At 33.4% G+C, this 17,227-nt stretch overlaps 1 protein-coding gene across 3 annotated transcripts in view; it reads left to right on the plus strand.

The window, feature by feature from the left end:
* Window positions 1–17,227, plus strand: part of LOC111641238 (syntaxin-binding protein 5-like) — a 122,990-nt gene that overhangs the window by 84,684 nt on the left and 21,079 nt on the right. For all 3 annotated transcript variants that reach the window (XM_023387374.1, XM_023387375.1, XM_023387376.1), the window contains exon 11: window positions 3,004–3,091. In XM_023387374.1, the coding sequence (XP_023243142.1) occupies window positions 3,004–3,091 (88 nt within the window). The remainder of the gene's footprint in view (window positions 1–3,003; window positions 3,092–17,227) is intronic.

Here is a 17,227-nt window from a genome sequence, read left to right on the forward strand (position 1 = left end):
TACATGGACGACATAAAACTTTATGCATCCACACAAAAACAACTTCATCAACTCCTACAAATCACACATTCATACACCAAGGACATACAAATGTAGTTTGGCTTAGACAAATGCAAAAAACTACACATAGAAAAAGAATCCTGAAGAAAGAAGATTTTGCACTTGGAAATGGAGACGTTATTGAATCCATGGAAGAGGGCAAGTTCTACAAGTATTTAGGATTCGAACAGGCCAAACTAACAGAACATACACAAATAAAGCAAAGATTAATTAAAGAATACCAAAGTAGGTTAAATGCCATTCTCAAAACACAGCTAAATGCAAAACACACAGTTAAAGCAATAAACACATATGTCATTTCGGTACTCACATACTCTTTTGGAGTTATACATTGGACTCACACAGATCTCGAGCAACTCCAAATGAAAACAAGAACAACACTAAGCATAAACAACATCATCCTAAATCCGCTACAGAAAGATTAACCCTTCCACGTAAAGACGTGGCCTGATTGACATAGTTAACCTTCACTACAAACAAATACAGTCACTGCGAGAGTTTTTCTACAGGAAACAAGAAACATCACAATTACATAAAGCAGTAACTCTAGCAGACTCAAATAGCACACCATTAAACTTACACTCACATCACACAGACATGACACAACACATAAAAAGCAGAGACACCATCAAGCAATCATGGGCTCGAAAGGCACTCCACGGCAGGCATCCTTACGACCTGGCCCAGGATTTTGTTGACAAAACTGCATCAAACAGCTGGTTAGATCAGGGATGTCTCTTTGGGGAGACGGAAGGATTCATGAATGCCATACAGCATCAGGTTATAAATACTAAAAACTACAGAAAACACATACTCAAAGATACAATATCACAAATGACACATGCAGAAAGTGTCACATCATGCCAGAAACTATACAACACATTACATCTGGGTGCAAGCTCTTGGCACAGACAGATTACTTACATAGACACAATCAAGTAGCAAATATAATACACCAAGAGCTTGCAAAGAAACACAAATTATTAGACATTCACAAACCATATTACAAGTATATTCCACAGACTGTATTGGAAAACACACACACAAACTGTACTATGACAGAACCATAATTACAGATAAAACAATTTATCACAACAGACCAGACATCACACTCATTGACAAACACAATAAAATCACATACATTATAGACATAGCCATTCCAAACACTCACAATGTACAAAACACATGCACAGAAAAAATTAGCAAGTACACAGAACTCGCCCAGGAAATAAGGCATCTGTGGAGGATGGATAGGGTGCTTATTGTACCTGTTGTTCTCTCCTGTACAGGTGTGATACCCCACACACTACACAAAAGCCTGGGAACATTAGAAGTGAGTAGAAATACATACATAACACTACAGAAGGCCACTATATTGAATACATGCCACATTGTTAGGAAATTCCTGAATACAGACACTGACACACTTATTTAATTTTAGTTTTGTTTTGGTTGCTATGCCTTAACTCTGGTCCGACATAGTACACAGCCACCGGTGTGAACCGAGTAAAACCCACTAAACCCAACATAATAATAATATGGAGCCATTAGACTTGAGCCTTGTTTAATGTTAAAAAAAAAAATCAAAAACAAAAAAAAATGTATAGATTTGTAGCACTGTACACATCTAAATTTAAAACATTCTACATAGCAGTTTTTTCCAATGTATGTTATAGTTTTTTTTTTTTTTTTGTGGAGTTCAGTTTTGTCTCGTAATTCTCTTTTTGCCCTGAGAGCACTAACAGGTCATGCATGATATATTTAAAAAAAAAAAAAAACAGCAAAAATGAAATAAATGATAAATTGAGGAAGGAGAAAAGCTACAAACTTTTATTAGCATTGCCTGGTCAGTAATATATATGGTTTCTGATTGCTGACTCAGGTTTGATTTTCCCTTGTTTTTTTTTAAATGTAAAAAAAACTTATATATTAAATTTAATTGAATAAAATAGTTTTTTTTATTTTTTTTTATTTTGTAGCAGTTATAAATCAAGTAAAGTTTAATTTAAATATATTAGTGATAAATTTTGATGCACATTAAATAAATCATATGAAAAGAAAAAATAATTAGATACAACTGTATTTGCATATTATTCACATTTATTATTCACTGCCTGTATATGTTTTAAAAAATTTAGAAAATTTAGTTGTATACTGTACATTACTTTTAATTTATCTTATTGAATATTTCTTAGGTCTGTACAATACAGTCGACCCCCCCCATAACACAGTAGATACATTCTGCTTTTTATGAAATTTATGTTCTACGAGTCCTTAAATACATGAGCCAATCACAGCCCAGCATGTATGCAGTTTATGGACTACGGCTGTTTGAAAGGTTTTTTTCCATAAAATTAATCGATTGTAGACTAATTTGACTCAACATTTCCAAAACATGTATAATTTTTTGGGAATAATCCATATAAACTATGCTATAAACAAAAAATTGTATGATTACTTACCGAGTGTGCACCGTTCGACTACGCCATTGCTTAAGCTTGTTTTTGTCGTGGAGCAGCGCACCAAATGGCGATTGTGTTTTCTGATAAGTTATTTTTCTGCGAAAACTTTGCTGAACTTTGGAGACATCATTAATATAAATATAATTTTTACGGACGTTAAATAATAAATGGTTTTTAGTAGGTCCGCTGCTCGTTTAAACTCAATGGTTTGTGCAATATCCGCTATTGGTCTAGATTTGACTAATCTTGTCACGACATGAGTTGCCGATGACATTTCACCATATCATACGAGTTTCTTTTAGTGTGTTTATATGAATACCGTCGCAATTTTTTCACTGCTATATACGAATCCGCATTATATGAACCCATTTTATAGGGGGTCTACTGTATTTTAAACTTGTTTGTACATCATAATAAATTTTCATATATTTACATATGTCTTATTATAAATTTTATGAGTAATTTTATTTTCAATTTGTAGAATGAAAGTGTTGACGTTACAAATACTAAATCAGGAAAACCTACAAGAAAATCTTTAGTTCCTGATGTAAGACGAACAAAATCTCAAGGTAAAAGCAAGATATTTTCAAAAATGTGTGTGCACTAAAATATAACTTATCTGTTTAACTAATATAATAAATGCAAGAGCCTTTTTTAATATTTTGTATTTATATTATTATATAATATACTAATATAATATTTATAATTAGGATTTAAATAGAAAATCCTCTTCAAACTGGACAGATCTGTTAACACAAAATACACAAGAAAGGGAATCTAAATTAAATCAGATATTATGTTTTATTCTGATAAACTTTTAGTCTAATTCTGTTTGTTTGATTCAAAATGTACTTACTCCAGCAATTTTCAAACTTAGAGATATCTTTTGTTTTATAAGAACATTCTTGTAGAGTTTCACTCTTTTTGTAAAAGCATACTGTTTACAATTATATTTTATTTTATTACAATAAAATTTTTAATTTATTATTTTAAACAAACCAAAATAAAAGTGTGGCAGTACACCATAATTTTGTACATACGTGCTAGTCGTAAGCCTAATATTAATTATTCAATCTTGCATTCTTTGTTTTCCTATTTCTCAATCTTTCTGTTCTTCACTTCCTTATCGGTAGGGGGCAGCACTGTTCCGAGAACGAGGTGAGAAGAATAAAGAGAGAGCACCCCGAGGCATGTGGGGTGAGGAGATAACGGTCATTCTTGAAGGGGACTCAAGAGCGAGCGGACAGTGAGTTAGGAGTTCAAGATTGTCGTTACAAAGAACATAAGGACGATGAATTGTCTATCCAATCGAGAGAAGAACTGAGTATATTCTGGTCAAGAAATATATATATCGGCAAACTAGAACACAGTTTTCCCCCCAACTGGAAGACATCAGAACAATACAATATCCTGGGTACCCTCTACTCTATCTTTTCTATATATCTAAATATCTGTACTATTCTATCCTTATTCCATTATTTTGTCCTAGTTTTTAAGTTAGTTTATAATCTTAGTAATAGAAATTCGAGTAATACTTCATTGTACTCCATTGTCGCAAACTCGTCTCTGTTGCGTGACACCAAGTGCATAAAGCCTTTGTTCCCTTATTGTATGTGTGTGAGGTCCAGAGTTGGGATCCAAATTGTTTACTATACAGATACCCTGCAAATAGGTGAGAGCCTGTGTTGAATTTTATTTTTTGTCGTAAATAAACTTTGTATTTGCATATATATTTGTACGTGTTGCCCTTTCGGGAATCCATGCACATATGATTGTTTTAACAATGGCATCCACGACAGGATACCTGCTCTGACCTCACTGTGTGTAAACATCATTGTTGTTATTTCAGAGAGTATTTCTCTCACGCTGATATTAATGTTTTTTTGTTGAGGCACACGTGGTGATTATTTAGTATGGCTAATAGTACTCTGGTAGAGAGCTCAGTTCAAAACAATGGAAATAACGGTAACCCATCATTCATTGTGACCAGTTTTCTCAGGATGATCCAGATGTTTTCAAACTCTCCCAGTGACTCCGTTAATATAACTCAATTTTTCCAAACTATAGAAAACATAGCTCACTTTGCGGGGTGGAATAACGTTGTGAAAATTGCTGTCTTACAAGCCAGACTAAAAGGCAAGCCCTTGGGTACTTTTTTTGCTTACTGGAACAATACCCACAATCCTATGATGAAATTAAACGGGACTTGATAAAATGTTTTGATAAGAGGAAGACAGGAGGGAAAAATATAATTGATCAGTTACTAAGTCTAAGGCAAGGGAATAACGAACCTGATACGATTATATTATATGTACTAGGACTCTTCTATCTCGCGCTATTAATGATCATTACGAGATAATCGCTCTGCGTGACAAAATTATAATGGAGAGATTCATGAAGGGGTTGTGCTCTCGTATAAGGGCCAACATGATGAGACGATCTCCCAAATTTCTTGATGAGGCATTCGAAATGGCAGAATTAGAAGAAAGGATTGAAGTCGAGTGTAACAGTACAAATCAGCCTAGAGGGGTTTATACTGTGATGGGCGAGGACGATGAGCTTGCCTGTAATAAGAACGAAGTCGTTACTCATCAGGGAGACTGTGAAACTAAATTAGATAAATTAGAAAAGCAGATTGAGGCTCTGATGGACGTTGTTAACAGACTTGTGAGTGTTCATGACAGGGAGAATACGATCAATAATAATAAATGTTTCAACTGTGGACAAGGAGGTCACTTCACCCACAGTTGTCCGGCACGTGGTAGTCGTAATTTAAACACATAGAGGAGCACTATGATGGCCAGTATCGTGCTCTGTGCATACAGTTAAATCTGGCAAAACAAGTTACTCGCTCTGTGAGTGGCCTTCCCATCATTAGGGGTAATATAAATGATTGTGGTCTTACTTTTCTTGTCGATACAGGCGCAGAAAAGTCTGTGTACTAAGCTCTGATGTTGTTAAACAGATGCCCCATACGTATATCAGTCACGCTATTCTCGGCAATGATGGAATGGGTATAAGAGGGATAAATGGTATTGTTAGTGTGAAAAAATATTATGCTGTACCATAGTGCATGGTAATGATTTTCATGAAACTACCATTGCTTGTATGGCCCTCCCTGACCATTTCGAATATAGTGCAATAATTGGCATGGATGTGATAAATAATATCCCTGCGATCATTGATGGTATGAGAGAGATGGTACATAACGATTCTCATAAGAGTATTAATGCCCACATATCCTGTGTTGTTTGTGTTAATGATACTCCTAAGGTGACCCAAGATCTAAGTCACTTCGACTCTCATAATAAAGAAAAACTTTATGGCATCTTAAATAAACACCCTGAATGCTTTGCCACTTCTATAACCGAATTAAAAGGCACAACAAAGTTTCCTCATAAACCCATTATCGAAGCTACTGAGCCGGTCCATACCAAGCAGTATTGTATACCAGATTGCTATCTGAAAGAACTAAAAAACATGTTAGATTCATATTTAGAGGCTGGCATCATAGAGGAGAGTTCCTCTGCCTGGAATTCCCCCATTTATATCATCAAAAAAGGATTTGGGCGAGCTTTATATGACCTTAGACGTATTAATGAATTTACACTCTCCCAAGATTTTCCCATAGCAAGGGTCAATGAAATTCTAAGTAGACTCCATGGAAGCCAGTATTTTTCTGTTTTAGATCTAAAATCAGGGTATTTTCAAATCACCCTTGACCCCTCTATTCAACACATATTTACTTTCTCCATTCCTTGGGGAAAATATCAAATGTTCAGGTTACCCCAGAGAGCTAAAAACAGTGGTAGATATTTCCAATACGTCGTGTCAAATCTCTTGGGTCATTTCCTGGGTATCACTTGCTATGTATTCCAGGACAATGTTGTCTTATTTTCCCATACACTCGACAAAGTTCTGAGCATTCTCTATAGCGCCAATTTAAAATTACATCCTAAAAAAAATAAATTAATTATGAGCGAGGTGCGGTACTTAGGGCATATGATCGATAAAGACGGGATCCTTCCTGATCCTAAGAATGTATTTGCCATTACAGATTTAACTCTCCCGGAGAATGTTAGACAAGTACGCGCTTTCCTCAGGATGGTTAGTTTTTTCGGGGTTTTATCCCAAAATTTTCTGAGTTAGCACTCCCTTTAATTGAACTAACAAAAAAGGGGAAAATATTTATTTGGAGTGAGAAATGTCAAGCATCATTCGATAGATTTAAGACTATCCTCACGAAACCTCCCCTACTGGCTCACCCTGATTTTAACAGCCCATTCAGTTTATGCACAGACGCTTCCGACAAAAGTGCTGGGGTCGTATTAGAACAGTTGAGAGATGGGAGTTTCATCCCAGTAGGTTATTTCAGCAAAAAATTATGTGGGGCTGAGATAAACTATGCGATGGTGGAGGAGTGTTTATCTATTATAATGGCACTACGCCATTTCAGACCATTGTTAAAACAATCAAATGTGCATGGATCCCCGAAAGGGCAACACGTACAAATATATATGCAAATACAAAGTTTATTTACGACAAAAAATAAAATTCAACACAGGCTCTCACCTATTTGCAGGGTATCTGTACAGTAAACAATTTGGATCCCAACTCTGGACCTCACACACGTACAATAAGGGAACAAAGGCTTTATGCACTTGGTGTCACGCAACAGAGACGAGTTTGCGACAATGGAGTACAATGAAGTATTACTCGAATTTCTATTACTAAGATTATAAACTAACTTAAAAACTAGGACAAAATAATGGAATAAGGATAGAATAGTACAGATATTTAGATATATAGAAAAGATAGAGTAGAGGGTACCCAGGATATTGTATTGTTCTGATGTCTTCCAGTTGGGGGGAAAACTGTGTTCTAGTTTGCCGATATATATATTTCTTGACCAGAATATACTCAGTTCTTCTCTCGATTGGATAGACAATTCATCGTCCTTATGTTCTTTGTAACGACAATCTTGAACTCCTAACTCACTGTCCGCTCGCTCTTGAGTCCCCTTCAAGAATGACCGTTATCTCCTCACCCCACATGCCTCGAGGTGCTCTCTCTTTATTCTTCTCACCTCGTTCTCGGAACAGTGCTGCCCCCTACCGATAAGGAAGTGAAGAACAGAAAGATTGAGAAATAGGAAAACAAAGAATGCAAGATTGAATAATTAATATTAGGCTTACGACTAGCATGTACAGTGGAACCTCGGTATATGTCTGCTTTAGAATACGTCCAATTCGGAATACGTCCTGTTTGGACGAAACAAATTTTGCTCGGTATACGACTTTTGTTCGGTATACGACTTAATTCAATTATAAGCGCCATCTATGAACAAGTAGCACTATCGGTGTACTAGACCAGATTAGACGTTTGCGGTGCCACTGTTTATAACTTTGTTAAATTTCTTCTGATTTTAATTTGTAAGTAACATTTTATTATTTTTATTAATCATGAATTGCAAAAAGGCAACAGAAAAATAAACAAAATGGCAATGGAACTGAAAAAAGAGATTGTTGAGAAATATGAAGGTGGCACGCGTGTTCGAGATTTAACTGTTCCATTCCGTATTCCGAGAACGACGATATCGACAATCGTGAAAAATAAAGACATTATTAAATCTGCTAACGTTGTGAAAGGGGTTAAATCAATTTCTAAACAGAGATCAAAGACATTAGATCGTGTCGAGAAATTGCTTTTGCTTTGGATAACTGAAAAACAGTGCGCTGGCGACAGCGTATCGGAAGAAATTATTTGCGAGAAAGCTAAAGGGATACATGCTGATCTCATGAAAAATCAAGCAGGAACTAGCGAGGAAAGCAAGGTGTTTAAAGCCAGCAATTTTTTTTACATGAGAACGGATTAATCATTTTTACATTACTTCTTAGGAAAAGGTTGGTTTGTATACGTCCTATTCGGTATAAGTCCAAACACCAGGAACGGATTAAGGTCGTATACCGAGGTTCCACTGTATATACAAAATTATGGCGTACTGCCACAACAGCACATGGAGATAGCAAATTGTGGCCTTCCCTTGTTAATGATATGTGCACTTTTTAATACAGTGAAATTTTGTTAATCTGGCAATCAGTTTGCTGGAACATTAGATAAATTGGCATGTTGAGCCATTCAGGGTTATCAGTGTATTGTTCTTTACCATCATCATCAACAACTTCTAATAGAAACATCATAGAAACAGAGGATGAGCAAGACAACATGATAATGTGATAAGTAAAATCATTTAGCTCTAGAATGATTTTTTAAAAGACTTTTCAAAAAACATTAGTGCATGGGTTTGATTTGAGAAGCAGAAATTATTTAGTACACTTGGAATTAATAATTATCACAAACAGCTACAATTATCAAAGTACAAAAACAGATACTGTTCATATACTTTGATAATTGGAATATGTCTGTATTTAAATATACACACTAAAGATGTATAAAGCACAAAATAAGAATAAAATATTTTGTTTCAAGCCACCAAGGGTACAGATAACCTGGAAAAATTGAAATGGTGTGTTAAACAATCATAAAAGGTGGATTTGTCCAGTTTTTATGTGAAGGTATGTAAAGTTGTGTTCAGGGGATTGAAGAAAGGGAAAAAACTTTCACCATCCAATAAGGTGGCATATTCAATATTCCAGCATTGCATCGGTTTTGATGATGCTGGGTTAATGGAATTTTATTATAAAATACTATTTATCACATAGATCTTGATGCCCTTTATAAATAATAGAGTTGTTTATGTGAATAGGAAGTCTGCAAGGAGAAAACTTGAAAAAAAAAAAGATGCATTATTAATGAATAGATAACCTGACAACTTTGATGTTAATTGTAGCATGGCCTGGTCGGTAATGTCTGTCTGTGCTTTCTGACTTACTGACCCAGGTTTGATTCTCCCTTGTTTCTTTTTTATACAGTAATATAAAAATAAATTATTTATTAAATTTAATTGAATAAAATGGTTTTTATATTCTTTTATTTTCAAGCAGTTATAAATCAAGTAAAGTTTAATTTGAGTATATTAGCAATAAATTTTAGTGTTCCTTAAATAAATCATATTAATGTTGTGGCAATATGCCATATTACTGTATATATTTTAGATATAAGTTTAGTTTTAAGTTTTCTTTCCCCTTTCATTTTCTCGAATTTTCGATTAACATTCCTTCCTATGGGTGGGTAACCATTTCTAAGAACCACCCTGACAATGGGAAGTGAGAGCCCCAAGGCTACTATAATTGATAAGGAGGGCCATTCTTGGGTCGGACTCTCGGTGAAGACAGACATGTGAAAGTAACTTTCACATGTCTGTCTTTGCTCATGCTTGTCATCTAGACAAAGCTCATGCTTGTCATCTAGACAAAGGTGACCTGCAGCAGAAAAAAGACCCTGTTAACGTAAAGAGAGAGAGAGATGAACAGAGAGAGACGAACATCCCTTGTATAAGGAGGATCATTGAAGAGATACAATTAAAAATCATCAGAAAATGAATTATAGTGGTTCCCCACCAGAAGAGCATCAATACCAATCAAAAAACCCGGGTATTCTTTATAACCTCTTCTTCTATTATACTAAAACTTTTTGTTAATCTTCCTTTCCTCTTTTAGTTTATAATTTAGTGTAAGTACTAGTTATAAGATTACAAGTCAGTCTTTTCTTAATTGTTGCAAGCAGGTTTCCTTGATTTGTATTTACGCTATTCCTTGCTCCTATTTTGAATATTCTGTAACACCTCAGAGTTGGAATCTGAAAAATAATCCTGTATATTACGATTTACTTGAAAAAAATAAATAATTGTTGTTATTTATTTGTGTACTGCCTTTCGTAGACCATTGTACACTTGCATAATTCTCCATACTATAAAAATAAAAAAATAATCAGATACAACTGTATTTGCATATTATATGCTTATTGATATTTATTATTCACTTAAAGTATAAAAAATATGAGTTTAAAATTATTAGAGAAACAATGTAGTCATTTGTGCCACTTCTCCAGTTGATCTTTTGAATTAGACAACATATAAATAATATTCCAATGAACTTGAAAGAATAAGAAATTTAGATTAATTAGGTTTTTAGAGTAAATTTAAAAAAATGGTTAAGCTTGTCCTTTATTGTTCTTTTAAAAAGGTGGTTTGACTGAATTGAATGATTTTAGTATTTAAGACTCAATAGGAAATGATATCCATTTGATCATCACTTATATCACTTTGAATCAACATTATTACAGAAAACCTGAAGATGTCTAAATTTAAAATTGTTTATTTTTATTCTTAGTTAAATGTATAAGTTGTAGTTAGATAATATATTTACTTTTAACTAATATATATAAACTAATGCATAATTATATTTGTATTTACTTGTAGTTAAATATATTGTTGCATATAATTTGCTTTAAAATAAAGATACTAATATTTAGTCAAGTGTAAAAAGTAGTATAAAAAGAAATAATGCTGAGAAGTAAATTCTCAGAAGTCATATTTCTGCTTTCTCAGCATATACAGTAGAGCGTCGATTTTCCGAAAGTCAATCATCCGAAAGAATTCCAGTTGGCAAATTTAAATTTTCGCCAGTGCTGTGGTGCTTCAATCTTTGGCTACGTCTTGGGCTACTAAAATATTTTACGTTTTTGATACTAAATTAACATCTGAAGTATAATTTTTTATAATTTTTATATTTTTCAATATATTTATTTTGTTTGTACAAAATAAAAAAATAAATTTTAAAGATACAATAGTCTTTGTTAGGCTTAACATCGACGAAAATTCAACGCAAAGCGACATGCAACGGAGAAAAATTTCGACATCGGATACGTTAAACTATTTTTTCATACGTAAATCAGTTATCCGAAATATCAGTTATCCAGACAACTCCAGTCCCCAATTGATTCGGAAAATCGACGCTCTACTGTATTCAGCATTTTCAAAATAGGGTACAAACTAGCTGCAGATGGTCTGCAAAATGTGTAAAAGTATCTATAACTTATTCAACGAAAGATGAGCTTCATTTTATATGATAAAATGCTCATCTTTCATTGAATATGATGATATTGTAATGGTTACAGTCCAGTAGTATACTGAAATTCTGTTTTATTCATCTAATTAATGCTTAAAAAATACTACTCAAAGATTTAATTTTAAAGTTATTTAATACAGACAAATATCTACTTACCTGATTTTTGATAGCTGTCATATGATCTGCAGATTATATTGAACTTATTTAATTATTAGTAGTATCCATATCATAGCCCAATATTATCTAGCAGATTGGCATTTATTTAATAATAATAATTTAAATTTGATATCAATGTTATTTTCATTAATTAATATAAAATGAATTTCTTTATTGTAGAGTTTAAAGAATGAAGCAAATAACTAACTAAAAATGAAATTAACATTTTTTCATTCTGTTAGCAAAATAATGGAAAGTAATGCTATTGTATATAGATAGAGTAAACCATTGCAGAAATTTTCAAACAAAAGCTATTATTTTAAATGTATATGATTATGATGTTATTAGCATGACAAATATTGGATCATACTTAACCTTCAGTAAGATTGTCAAGATTCATCAAAACTGATTTTGAGAAGTTTATTTTTTATTGGTCAGACCATAGTAACAATATTGTAATAGAAGTTTATTTTCTCGGAATACTGAGCCAAGGTTTGTTATAGAGCATTATTTGTATACATAATAATTACATTAAAAGTAAATTATATTATACCAATATTTCACATTTACACTTACACTTATGAATCATTTGTGCACTCCACTAATGGAAAGCAATTTGCAGTTTAAAGCAAAGCTTGACTCAACACATTAAATATTTTATGCCTTGTTTATATTTAATGCATCCTTTCAAATACTTAATACTTTTATTATTTCTTGTATTTAATTGTTAACATTAGAAAATATAAGACTGTATTTTTCTATAGATTTGAACATTTGAGTGGGGGAAAAAAACAGAAAAAGATTATATTTTACTTGCCATCTAAAATTGTTTAGATGATGATCAAATTTTTCTCACTAAATTCTTAATTAATGTAAAGATGTACTTGGCCAATGGAATTAAGTTTAATTGTTATAATAATGTAATTTTATTTAACTTGTTGCAGATAATAAACATTTTACTTTTCCAGCTGTTATAGAATACTGTACCACATAGGAAAAATATGATGATTGGTCAAATTTTCACACTCCCTGGGTTTTTTTAATTTCTCAAAATTTTGACACTAGATTAGCCCAAAAATGTAAAAAATCCTTACAAAATTCTCTAAGTGTGGGTGTATGTGTTGGTATCTATTTGCATTAACAATAAATATGTAATAATATTTTGCATTATACTGCAGGACTGGATAAACCAAAATTTTGAAACTTTTAGGTTATTTCTATATTTATGGGACATTGATGATATTAAATTTTGTTAGTTAAAAGTCAAGGGTATAGAGAGATAAAGGAGGTCATGTTATATCTTGAGGAGGGTAAACTTAATGAAAATTTTACTTATTATCAACATTCACAATTTTTTTTTTAAAACTCACCCCTAAAAATAAGCCTTTTGCTTTTTTATAATAATTAATGATATAAAAATTATTTTTATATGTAATATTTAACATTACAATTGAATAGAAATACATACATCACACTACAGAATTCCTACACTACATAATACGTACGTAATAGGTACGTAATATTTAACATTACAATTGAATAGAAATACATACATCACACTACAGAATTCCTACACTACAGAAGCCACTATATTGAATACATGCCACATTGTTAGGAAATTCCTGAATACATACACTGACACACTTATTTAATTTTTGTTTTTGGTTGCTATGCCTTGACTCTGGTCCGGCATAGTACACAGCCACCGGTGTAAACTGAGTAACCCACTAAACTTAACATAATAATAATAACCTGAATACAGACACAGACACACTTATTTAATTTTAGCTCTTGGTTGCTATGCCTTGACTCTGGTCCAGCATAGTACACAGCCACCAGTGTGTACCGAGTATAACCCACTAAACCCAACATAATAATAATAATAATAGTCAAAAACAGAAATATTTTTATAGATATATAAACATTACTGTAAATACTGTTTATATATATCTCAGGCTATAAAGTCACTCTTTCTTTCTTTGCATCCCCTCATTTCTTTTTTTGAGGTGAAATTGCTTTACTCACTTTTTTTATCTTAAAGAAACTAAGGTAATTGTACATTATTTTCCTCCAATCGTGGACTTTTTACTAATACATACTGATAGAGTAAAATACAAATTTGTTTTTTCTTTTTTTCAGTCAAAAATGGAAGAAGAAAAAACTCACTGAATTTCTTTGCACACACCAATGGATAACTGTTTGTGATTGCCATTACCATGCAAGCACACCTTCTGGTTTGCAGTTGAGTCGTGATGTGAGGTGCTTCTCTATAAACTGCTATTATGTACTGATAGTAATCAATAAGATGACTATCATGCCAAAATATTGTATAATAATAAAATAAAGACACTGAATTCAGCATTACATGCATACATTTTTTTATCGCAAGCACTTTCAACAAACTTATAGTCATCGTCCTCAGGCAAATACAGATATTTACTGAAAAATTAAACAAAAATAATCCAATGTAGAATAGAACGCAAAAAATATAAGTTGAAACTTTGTCAAAGCCATTAAGAACACAAAGCAAATATTCAAATATAATTCAAAAACCGAACGAGCAGTTAGCTCCGTAAAGTGCGAGCTGGCGCATGCGCAGAACCAGGCTCATGCTACACGCATACTGGAGAATGCTAATAATTGCTTAAACGTTTGTATAGTGTGATTCATACACTGGGCAGATTGAGCGTAGGGGTGTTGCAATTGTCCAAGGTGGTGGTAGTAAGGAGAGATTCCCATATGAAAATGATTTTTGATCCTTGCAGCTCTTGAGCATAACCGCTTGGGACCATAGCGGGTTGTAACCCTGCTCAAGTACTTTTTTTGCGAGTTCGGTGGTGTGCTTACCCCTTATAACATCGTCTTGGTGCTCATCAAGGCGGCTGGCAAGCATTCTAGTGGTGGCCTTGATATATCTTGTGTTTACTCCCATTGCATGATTTTCCAAAGGTACAGCATAAACCCCCGACTTCTCAAGAGTGGAAAATTTGTCTCTATCGTTACAAATAAGTTTGCGTAGGCTTGGAAGTGGGGTTAATGGTAGTACAAGATTGCACCGCTTAAAGATTCTGCAGATGCGTATAGATAGGGGTCCAAGATATGGCAACAATGTTTGTACCTTTGAAAACTCCATCTTGCTGCATAACGTAGTGCTTGGAAATAGTGCTTTCTTTATCCTTTTAAGCACATGCGTAAATTTTGCACATGAAAAGCCAGCAGCACATACTGCCAAACTGATGATGTCTAACTCGATGTTTACCAGCTGCTGCGTAGAGGATAGTAAGTAAGCCCTTCTGACAAGAGAGGCAATGGCAGCATTAATGTATCGAGAAGGCTGAAAGGCCTCTGCTGGTATAATGTGCAGAGCTATGCTAGATTTGTGATGGATCGAGAATTGTGATCCTTTTGAAGATTTATGTATATGCAGGTCTAAGAATGTTATTGCTGCATCGCTTTGTTTCTCCCAAGTGAAATTGATGGAAGGATATATACTTGAGAGTTGTTGCATAAAGATGAGGAACATCTCATCTGTGTCTTCCCATGCTATGAGGATGTCGTCAACATAACGAAAATACAGCCTCGGGTAATGGATGGCAAGTGGGGAATTGAACATTCTGTGCTCAATCTCTCTCATAATAAGTTCCGCTAGGATAGCAGATAAAGAAAAAAAACGTATGCATGTACTGAACTCAGTGTCTTTATTTTATTATTACGTACTGATAGGTTTGTCTCGTCGAATGCCTAACCTAATCTAACTGCCACCAGTTTCTCATTTTCTTTTTCTCTTTTGTTAGAGCTGTGGTGGATCGCAGCAACATTTTGAGAAGCAGCCGTGTTGCAATAATGTGTCAGGAGATATGCTTTACTGCATGATAATGGTTGTCATGAAACCATTCTCAGTTGGTGTGTGCAGAGACAATTGGCAGGCATTTTCTCTTCTTCCATCATCAACTGCAAGTATAATAATAATAAAAAAAGAAAAAAAAAACCAAATTCGTACTCAACTTGATAAGTTGAACCTATCAATACATAACAGTAGCATATGTTTGCGTGCCACAGGGCACAATTAATGCAGATCCTACATGATAATTATGATTGCAAATGATTGTTGACCAGCATGCAGGAAGAAATTTTGCAGGCTTTTTATCTTCTTCCATTAACTGCAAATAAATAAATACATGGATTTTATCAGTACATATTAGTAGAAGATTCAAAATGGTAGAGAAATAGTTTACAATCACTGCAGGTTACAAGTGAAGAAATTGAAATTTTAGAGATGGGATGATACCAAAATTTCTCTTGATTTCAACTACCAGAAAATGTCCAATTCTCAATTCCAGTTTTTCACTCCATTACTAGTTTTAAACAATATGAAATTTTAAGATAAAAATGAATTTTTATCATAATGAAAAAATTAGTTAACTTTTTTATACTTTTTAAATTATTATTTATTACTAGCTATACACGGCCATGCATTGCTGTGGCTCAAAATGTATCTATTTTAAAATGTATAACACTTTCTACAGGAAGAATTTCGAAAAATCCCTTCTTAGTGTACATTCTCTTGACATACCATATTAAAATGCAATCAAAAATGCAAAAAACCACATCTAAAATAGTATAATAGAAGCCCAGTTCTTCACGGTCAGCCTTAATCTTGTCCCTCTCCCCTGTGGAGGGGGGAATTTTGACATTTATATAATATAAAAACATGCGTGTATTTGAATGTACCACTGTGTCAAAATTTCAAAGCAATTGGTTAAGAACTTTCGGAGATTTAAGATTTTGAACAAATGAACGTTTACATTTTTATTTACAGTCGACCCCCCCATAACACGGTAGATACGTTCCCTTTTTTATGAATCCATTTTGTACGAGTCCTTGCCAATCACAGCCCTACACGTGTGAAGTTTACGGACTACGGCTGTTTGAAAGGTTTTCTTCCATAAAATTAATTGTTTCCTAGACTAATTCGACTCAACATTTCCAAAATATGTATATTTTTTTGGGAATAATTTGTATAAACCATGCTATAAACAAAAAATTGTAGGATTACTTACCGAGTGTGCACCATTCGACGTTGCCATTGCTTAAGCTTGTTTTCATCGCAGAGCAGCGCACGAAACAGCGGCCGCAATTTCTGATAAGTTATTTTTCTGCGAAAACTTCATTGAACTTTGGAGACATCATTAATATATATAATTTTTATGGCCATTGAATAAGAAAGAAACAAATAATGTTTCTTTCACAAGAAATGTATAAAATGTATTAGACTTACGGTACCTAATTTACACACTGTACAGACGATAGTAAACTCAATTTGCCTAAACTCTCCGTAGCGTGGCGCTGGACGGCAAAAAGTATATATATAATTATAATAAAGTTACAATAAATTAAGTTAATATATAATTATATATACAGTACCTAATTTATATATAATTAATATATAATTATATGTACAGTACCTAATTTATATATAATACTGTACAGACTGTCCAGACGATAGAAATCTCTCCGTAG

This window comes from Centruroides sculpturatus, unplaced genomic scaffold (genome assembly GCF_000671375.1).
Source record: "Centruroides sculpturatus isolate CEXI.00-Female unplaced genomic scaffold, Cexi_2.0 scaffold1487, whole genome shotgun sequence".
Taxonomy (NCBI): Eukaryota; Metazoa; Arthropoda; class Arachnida; order Scorpiones; family Buthidae; genus Centruroides; species Centruroides sculpturatus.